The sequence below is a fragment of the Camarhynchus parvulus genome, chromosome 4, assembly GCF_901933205.1.
Source record: "Camarhynchus parvulus chromosome 4, STF_HiC, whole genome shotgun sequence".
Taxonomy (NCBI): Eukaryota; Metazoa; Chordata; class Aves; order Passeriformes; family Thraupidae; genus Camarhynchus; species Camarhynchus parvulus.
This window is the reverse complement of record NC_044574.1, coordinates 608,621-617,500: the sequence shown is the minus strand read 5'-3', so window position 1 is coordinate 617,500 and position 8,880 is coordinate 608,621. Positions and strand designations below refer to the sequence as shown.

The following is an 8,880-nucleotide window of genomic DNA, read 5'->3' as shown; positions in this document are numbered from 1 at the left end:
GTGTCCTTATCCACCCCAGGTCACCCCGTTCCTCACCAGGCCATCCCCCCATCCTGGGAGCCCTGCTCCTGAGCCAGGTCATTATTCTGGAGTCAAAGTCATTCACAAATGTGCAGAGGATGACGGGAAGCAAAACAATTCCTTCAGGAATCCCAGCAGTGCTCCCAGCGCAGCACGGCCATGCCTGTCCCCCACAAACTCCTCACTGATTTGGGCCCCTCCAGATTTGCTCCAGCTCCTGAGGAGCGAGGTCTGGTTGGCTTGGACAGCACCAAGGGGCAGAATGGCCCAGCACTGGACCGGAGGGAAGCTCAGGGTGAGCAGGGGGTGTTGGGAGGGGAATACAGGGTGGAAATGAGGGTGGCAGTGCCACAGGCTGAGCAGCAAATGGAGGTGGCACTGCTCGGGCTGCCCCACTCTCCCTCTGGGAGAAAAACCTGGAATTTGGCACGGCCATGGCAGGGGGTGGGAATGAGGTGGGGTTTAAGGTTCCTTCAACCCAACCCAGTCTGTGGCTTGCTGATCCCCAGCCTGGCCATGTCCCGGGAGCACTGGTGGCACTGGGACGAGGCCTGGCTCGCCATGCCCAGCCATGGAGGGGCCCAGGTCTGTGTGGACACTGAGTGGGTGGGAGGAGATGCAGAACCTGATAAGGGAGGGTGCTGGTGGGCATCACCAAGGGGCTGTCCCTGAGCCCTGGCCCTGGGGTGGTGGTACTGGGCTCCTCTGGACTTCTGGAATTGTTTGGATTGGAAGAGACCCCAAAGCTCATCTCATTCCAACCCCACCATGGGCAGTGGCACCTTCCACTATTCCCCCCTGCCCCAAAGCCTGTCCAACCTGGCCTTGAACCCCTCCAGGGATGGGGCAGCCCCAGGTTCTGCAGGACTCACTGCCAGGCAGCCCTTTCCTCCCTCCCCACACCTGGGACAGGGACAAAGCACTCACTGCTGCTTCCGGGTGAGCTCCTGCTCCTTCTGCACCAGGTCCTGCTTGAGGGAGGCCAGCATCTCCACGCTGACGTCCACCTGGCGGGACAGCTCCGAGGCCCGGTCCTCCAGCTCCTGCTTCTCCCGGCTCAGCCGCAGGCTCTCCTGCTTGGCCTTCTCCAGCTCCGAGCTCTTGCGGTCCAGCTCCACCTGCAGCCGGCCCACCTGCGAGGCGATCTTCTGCTCCACCTCCTCCGTCAGCTTCTCCAGCCTCTTGTCCACCTCCAGCTTCTCGAAGGCGCGGATCTTGAGGCGGGCCAGGCCCTCCTCGTAGGCCGCGTCGGGGGCGGCGGGCGGGCCGGGCGCGGGCGCCACGGCCTTGCCGCGGCCGAAGATCTCGCTCAGCGGGATCTCGATCTCGTGCACATAGCGCGGCGACGGCGACGACGGCGGCGCCGGCTCCAGCTCGTCGGCGGGGACCAGGTCGCAGGAGAAGCGCTGGTCCTTGCCCTGGAAGGAGGTGCTCTCAAAGTAGTCCCTGCGGGCGGCCGGGGCCAGCAGGGCCGCGTCGGCGGCCAGCGGGAAGACGGCGGCGTCGCAGATGCTGTTGGTCTTGGAGAGCACGTAGAGGGTCTCGTAGGTGTGGTTGTACTCCAGGTGGGCGCGCAGCGAGGACAGGCTGCGGAAGCGCTTGTGCTCGCCGCAGCGCGGGCAGCGGTAGGGCAGGTCCAGCGAGGCCATCCCGCAGCTCTGCTCCCCGCCGCCGGGGCCCGCTCATGGCCTGGGGCTCCGGGGCTGTGCGGGGCTGGCCGGGCAGCCCCCGGCAGAGGGACAGGGGCGGCAGCTCCGCCGGGACATGGCGTGGGGACAGGGGGATGCGGCACTCCGGGGGGGGCGTCAGCATCGAGCGGTGCCGGGCGCTGGAAGAGATGGGGGGGTCAGTGATACTGGGGTGGGGGTCCCCAAAAATCCCTCCTTGGCCCTTCTTCTGGGTGCCCTCTCTGCCTCCATCCTGGCCTCCTATGTTCCTCCCACCCACGTGCATCCCTTGGGAGGGCACACGGTGCTAGAGAGGGTGCAGAGCCCTGGGAATGTGCAGAACCCTTGGGAATGTGGAGAGCCTTGGGAAGATCCAGAGCCATTGGGAAGTTCCACAACCCTTGTGAAGACCCACAGCTTTTGGGAAGCTCCACAGCCCTTGGGAAGCTCCACAGCCCTTGGGAAGTTCCTGGACTTGATGATCTTAGAGGGCCTTTCCAACATGAATGATGCTGTGGTTCTGCAAACCCTTAGGAAGGTCCCTAACTGCTGGGAAGGCCTCCCAGCCCTTGGGAAGGTTCACAACCATCTGGGGGAACACAGCCCCCAGGAAGGTGCACAGCCCATGGGAATGTCACTCCATCCAGCCCCAGCTTGTCACAGGAGGTGGCAAGGGTGACCCTTTTGCTCTCTTGCCCAACCACCGCCCAATGAGCCCCTGCACAATCACGGGTCCCCAAGGGCCAGGACCATCCCTGTGTCCAGCACCAGGAGCAGCTGCTGGGATCCCCTTCTCCAAGAGAAGGCCAACCCTGTCCTGCTGGATCAGCAGGAAGCCTGGAATGGGATCCATCCCAAGAGCTCTCATCCATCCCTGGGCTGTCTGACGCAGGGGACATGGTGGCCTCTCCTGCCCGGGTGGGTGGGGATCCCTGTGGGACCTGGTTCACCCCCCACTCACAAAATCCTCCACGACATCAGTGGGGGGAACCCCCCCTGTGAAATGGGACCAGCCAGTGAGAACTCAGCCCAGGAGGCTGCTGAGGTCCCCTGCAGCCTGGGGGGCACAAATACACCCCGGGGCACAATACTTTCATTTTTCATTCATTTGTCATTCAAACATGAAAACTGTGATGCTTTCACCCCAGAACACCCAGGGCACCTGTGGGTGGGAGTATCCCCTGCTCATCCCTCCGCAATATCCCACAAAGGGGGATATATCCCACACCCTAAGAGCCCTCAGAGCCCTCCTGCATCCCACAGCCACCAGCTGGTGAGCCCTGAGCTGCCACGGAACCTCCATCCATCCCTGCTGGTCCCAGGGCAGCATCCCTGGTGGCTCAGCATCCCCTCAGAGGGACAACCAGGCCACGAGGCTGGGAAACCATTTTTTAAGGGAAAAATCAGCAAAGGCGAGAAACCCACGCCAGAAATAAACCCGGGCTGAGCCGGGAGGGTGTGTGACCCGCTTGGCTGCGTTTTGGGGCCGTTACCAAGCACACCCTCCCACATGAGCCCCAGGCGGGCGAGCACCGGCCCGGCCCGGCCGGACCCCGAGCCGCGGCTAGCACAAAGCACGGCCGGCGACTCCGGCCACTGCCGGGGGGTGAGAAAGCGCTTTTCCAGCGCAGGGATGGGGGATCGGGCCGTGCTGCCTCGGGCCTGGGTCCCTGCCCGCCTCTCCCGGGGCACCCGGGCAGCCTCAGCCCGAATTTCCCGGCCGAAATCCGCGGCAGGATCGGCCCAGGTGGATCGGGAAGCGCACGGAGCCCGCTCCTGGCCCTGGGCAGGTCCTACCCCGGCCGCAAACCTCGCCTCGCTCCCATCTCCACGGCAACAGCCGGGATTTGAGGGGATGGTTCGTGCCGTCGTTACCACGCTGATAAACCCCAGGGGCATCCGGAGCCGGGAAACGCCGCCGGGACTGCAGCATCGCCGCTACCTGCCCTCCATCATGGAGCCTGCCTGCCTTCCTGGGCATTGTTCAACGCTCCTCTGCCCACCCAGCCCCGAAATATCACCGCGGGCAGCTCCCTGCCTGGCCGGAGAGGGAGGGGATGGACGGGAGAGGTGTGGGGATGCTAAGGGTGGGGGCGATGCCCGGGAGGATGGAGAGCGATGCCGGGATGGATGGAGGGGGATGCTGGGCTGGATGGAGAGCGATGCCGGGCTGGATGGTGATGCCGGGCTGGATGGAGATGCCGGGCTGGATGGAGGATGCTGCCCGCGCCGCCGGTCCCCATCCTTCCCGGCGCTCCAGCGGGGCGGGAGCACCGTGGCGGGCGAGGACGGCACACAGAGGGCTCGGGGGAGGTGGGCATGAAAATCCGGACGGTTTTTTGCCCCGCCAGCCCCTGGAGCAGGGAGCGGCCGGTCCGTCCTCACACCCTGGCAGCGGCTTTGTCCCCGCCGCGTCCCGCTGCTGCCGGGGGCCCTGGGTGAGGAGCATCCTGGGGACGAGCCGCCGCCTCCCAGGGCACCATCGCCGCTCCATCCCATCCCCTGCCGCCCCATACCTGCTTCTGGCCGCCGACCTCCGGCGCTGGGCTCCTGCGGCCAGGGCAGCATCCCTCCCGCTCGCCCGCGGGCCACCCCCGAGCCGGGGGGTGCGGGGTGGGGGCCGCAGCCCGCACAAACGCTCCGCCGCACAAAGGAGGCGGCTGCCGGGCGGCTCAGGGCTGCGCCGGGGCGGGGGGATGCGGGGCACGGCGGCTGCGGCCGCGGGGATGCGGGGCACCGGGGATGCTCCCCGCGGCCAGCAGCTCCATGCCAGGCAGGCCCCGGGGAAGGAGGAGGGAGGGAAGGGAGGGAGGGTGGTGGCTGCGGGGTGGGGGGAGGAGGAGGAGGCGGAGGAGGAGGAGGAAGGAAGGAAGCCGAGGCTGAAGGCCCCGGCGGGGTGCTGGGAGGGTTCTGGGCACCCTGGGGAAGGCGGGTCCCCGGGGCGCTGGGGGCACAGCACGGCGAGCGAGGGACGATGCAGGGATGGAGGGAGGCGGAGGGCGAGCGCCGGCAGCCGCCTCCTCCCCTGCAGCCGGAGCCGGGGCTGCTCGCTGCCGGTTCCTCCCGCACAGCTCCCTCTGCCTGTCTCCCCACGAACACGGCGGGCCCGGCTGCCATGGCAGCCCCAGCCCGGGCACCCTGTGCCCCCCGCCCCTGGCAGCCCCAGCCCGGGCACCCTGTGCCCCCCGCCCCTGGCAGCCCCTGGACCCCCTGGGCATCCTCCCGGGATTGCAGTGCCAGGTGTGGGGCCCAGCCCGGGCACCTGCGCTGCTTCTGCCCCATCCCGGGCTGGGCACAGGTGCCAGGACATGGCTGGGTCCCAGGACAGCCCCTGATCATCCTGTCTTCCTCCCTGGCTTGATCCCGATTGAATCCCTGAGTATTCTGCCTTGGTCCTGAGTGTGTCCCTGAGCACCCGGGCTTGGTCCCGGTTCAGTCCCTGACACCCTGGCTGGGTCTTGAGCTGGTCCCTGACATCCTGGCTTAATCCCCACCTTGGTCCTGGTCCAGTCCCTGAGTACCCTGGGCTGGTTCCCAGCTTGGTCTTGCTCTGCTCCAAGGCTGCCCTGGTTGATCCCTGCCCTGGTCCTGGCTCAGTCCTGAGCTTCCCCTTTTGGCTCCATCCCCAGCTGGTCCCTGAGCACGCTGGTTTAAGCCTGGCTTGATCCCAATCCAGCTCCTGAGCCCCTCAGCCTGGTGCCCGTGCCAAAGGCACCTGGCACTGCCGAGTTCCCTCTCTGGGGTGGGCACGGGGGATGGCAGGGCCAGGCCCAGGGTACTGCTGACACGGGGACAGGAGGGTGTCCCCATCCCCTGGGACATGGGGTGCCACCCCTGCCCCCTGCACGTGTGCCCAGTGCCAGCCCAGCCTGGAGGCTGTGGGGAGGCTGTGGGGTGTGTGGGGTGGGTGGGGAGGCTGTGGGGTGTGGGGGTTTGTTGTGGGATGGCTGTGGGTTGGCTGTGGGGTGGCTCTGGGATGGCTCTGGGGTGGCTCTGGGGTGTATGGGATGGCTCTGGGATGCTGTGGGATTGCTCTGGGGTGTGTGGCATGTCTCTGGGGTGTGTGGGGTGGCTCTGGGGTGTATGGGATGGCTCTGGGGTGTGGGGTGTGTGGGGTGGCTCTGGGGTGTATGGGATGGCTCTGGGGTGGCTCTGGGGTGTGTTGGATTTGGCGTTGTCTTGGGGTGTGTGGCTCTGGGGTGGCTGTGGGGCATGGCTCTGGGTATGGCTCTGGGGTGTGTGGGATGGCTCTGGGGTGGCTATGGGTGTGTATGGCTCTGGGGATGTGGGATGGCTCTGGGGTGGCTCTGGGGTGTGTGGGGTGGCTTTTATGTCTGGTCTCTGGGGTGGCTCTGGGGTGGGGTGGCTCTGGGGTGGCTCTGGGGTGGCTCTGGGGTGTGTGGGATGGCTCTGGGGTGGCTCTGGGGTGTGGCATGGCTCTGGGGTGGCTCTGGGGTGGCTCTGGGGTGTGCCCCATCCCTCCCACCTCCTGGCAGCACCGCCAGAGGAGCAGAGGGCCAAGGCTGGAGCGGTGCCTCTGCAGGGCTCCAGGCTCACATCAATTATGGATGGTCTCCTGAGGGGTATTAATCAAGGCCTCGTGCATCATTGATGGCCAGAGGTGCGGGGAGCGCTCGACTCTGCTGCCCAGCGGGATCCTGCATCCCCAGAGAGGGGCCAGCCCTGCCCTTCCCAAGGGAGACCCGGGGTCCTTATTGACCATAAAGCTGGGCTCTCCCCCCAGAAAAGGTTGTCCAGGGTGTCCAGGGTCACCTGCACCCCTTGGAGTGTTTCTGGCTCAGGATTGGGCTCCCACACCCTGGGAGGGCTCACCCAAGGGCCACCAGCACCCTTGGGTGCTATGGGGGAGTGAGAATTCAGGGACACATCTGAGGGGAAATTCAGGATTTCCACCTCATCCAGGTATCCTCCTGGCCCCTTCCCACATCCCATCTCTGCTACCAACCCCCCATGGCCTGCCCAGCTGCCCACCCCAGCTCCACAGGGCCTCCGCAGCCCATGGGAGCTCGGATTCTGCTGGGACACTGGGTTCTGCTGGGATTGCTGGGACACCTGGGACACTGGGTTTTCTGGGATTACTGGGACACCTGGGACACTGGGTTCTGCTGGGATTGCTGGGACACCTGGGACACTGGGTTTTCTGGGATTACTGGGACACCTGGGACACTGGGTTCTGCTGGGATTGCTGGGACACCTGGGACACTGGATTTTCTGGGATTACTGGATGGATTTTGTGGGATGTCCATAACCCTGGATTTTCTGGGACACCTGGGACACTGGATTTTACCTGGGACACCTGGGACACTGGGTTCTGCTGGGCACCTGGGACACTGGATTTCACCTGGGACACCTGGGACACTGGGTTCTGCGGGGACACCTGGGACACTGGATTTTACCTGGGACACATGGGATGCTGTGCTGGACACCTGGGACACTGGATTTTACCTGGGACACCTGGGACACTGGGTTCTGCGGGGACACCTGGGACACTGGATTTTACCTGGGACACATGGGACGCTGGGTTCTGCTGGGATTACTGGGACCCTGGATGTTCTGGGATTACAGGTGTTTAGCCCTGGAATGCTGCAGCACACATGCAGACGAAGGGCTGAGGGGCACGAGGGAATAAGGCAGGGTTACCCCTCTCTCCTTCATGATATGGCTGGGGGCAGATCCCCCCTCCAGGGCTGCTGGAGGGGACAAAATCCATCAGAACAGGAAGGAGCAGATCGCAGCTGTGCCCCTCCCGTCCCTCTGCCTGCAAAGGAGCATCGCCCCTAAATCACCGGAGCATCCATGACAATGGCCTGGCCCTGCTGCCTCCTTCCCAGGGCACCTTCTCCTGATTAACGAGATTAACCAGAGCTCGGCGCGCCCCATCGAGCGCCTCCCCTGAAGGGCGGGACTGTGGGATTTCGGGATTGTGACTGATTTTTAACCACCACAGGGGGGAGGTTCTTCATGGGAGGGACATTCCCGGCTGCAGCAGCGTCTCCTGAGCCATTCCCGGAGAGGGGAACCAGCATCCCTCTACCATCTAAAATCCCAAAGGGGAGGGACAAACAGCATCTCTGTGCAGGGCTCCCCATCCTGCCTGCCTGGATCTCTCCAGCCCTGGGGCTGAGCCAGGCTGGAAATGGGGAACGGGGACCTCATCCCATTTCCTGAGGGTGACGTGTGGGACATGCACATCCCACTGGGAGCCAGGATCCCGGAATGGGGGCTCTGGGCTGGGCTTTGGGGGCCCCAGGGGAGAGGGGCAGATCCCTGCACGACCAGCCCCATCAGAACAGACCCAGAGCCACCTCCCGTGTCTGGAGGGGGACCCAGCCAGGGAGCAGGGATCCCTGCTCTGCCCAGCATGGAGCCCTCCTCCCGGCATGAGCCCCACCTGGGCTCTGGGGATACTCAGGAGCTCTCTGCACTGATGGATTTTTTTCTCCCTGCTAATTATGGAAGCACCAGGGTTTTTTTCCCAAAATGCAGCAGCAGAGGTCAAAAACCCAACGGAAATACAGGATGGAAAGGCAGAGAGCAACCCCAGCGAGGGCTTGGATCAGCTCGAATCTTTAATTAGAAAAATAGACACAAATTTGAAATATTCCTGATAGAGGCCTTTTCTTTTTACAAACATAATAATAATAATAATAATAATAATTAATAATAATAATAATAATAATAATAATAATAATAATAATAATAATAGTACTGAAATCACCTTTCCCAAGGGCCTGTTAGCACCGGTTGCCGGAGCCCGGCGGGGTCTCTCTCCCTGGGGAGAAAGGACGGGAGCAGGCGCAGCCCCGACCGTGCCGGCCGGAGAATCTCCAGGCAGGACCATCCTGGGAAGCGCTGCCTCGGGAAATCACAGCGGGGCGCTCCGAGCGCCGAGTGTCCACCCGTCGGGGGTGATCTCTGTCCGTCCGTCTGTCTGTCCAGGGGCTCTCCGCTCCCCTGCTCGGAACAGGAGCTGCGGGATGGCTCAGTGCCGCGCTCCGGGGCGGCTCCGCTCGCCGTCCCCGCCGGGAGCTCCGCCTCGCCGCCCGCGGGCCGCCCTGGGCCCGGCGCCGCCGCCTCGCTCGGGGCCGCCCGGGAGGGACCCGCAGCCCGGCCCGGCTCTCGGTGAGAGCTCGGGCACCTCGGGAACGCCGCTGGCCGCGTTCGGCCGCGC

General features: G+C 64.6%; 1 protein-coding gene across 1 annotated transcript in view; it reads right to left on the bottom strand.

The window, feature by feature from the left end:
• FBXO41 (F-box protein 41) overlaps positions 1-4,462 on the bottom strand; it is a 26,392-nt gene extending 21,930 nt beyond the window's left edge. Inside the window, 2 exon segments of the mRNA XM_030948306.1 lie at positions 949-1,849; positions 4,205-4,462. Coding sequence (XP_030804166.1) covers positions 949-1,670 — 722 coding nt within the window. The 5' untranslated portion in view covers positions 1,671-1,849; positions 4,205-4,462.
• Between the last annotated feature and the right edge of the window lie 4,418 nt (positions 4,463-8,880).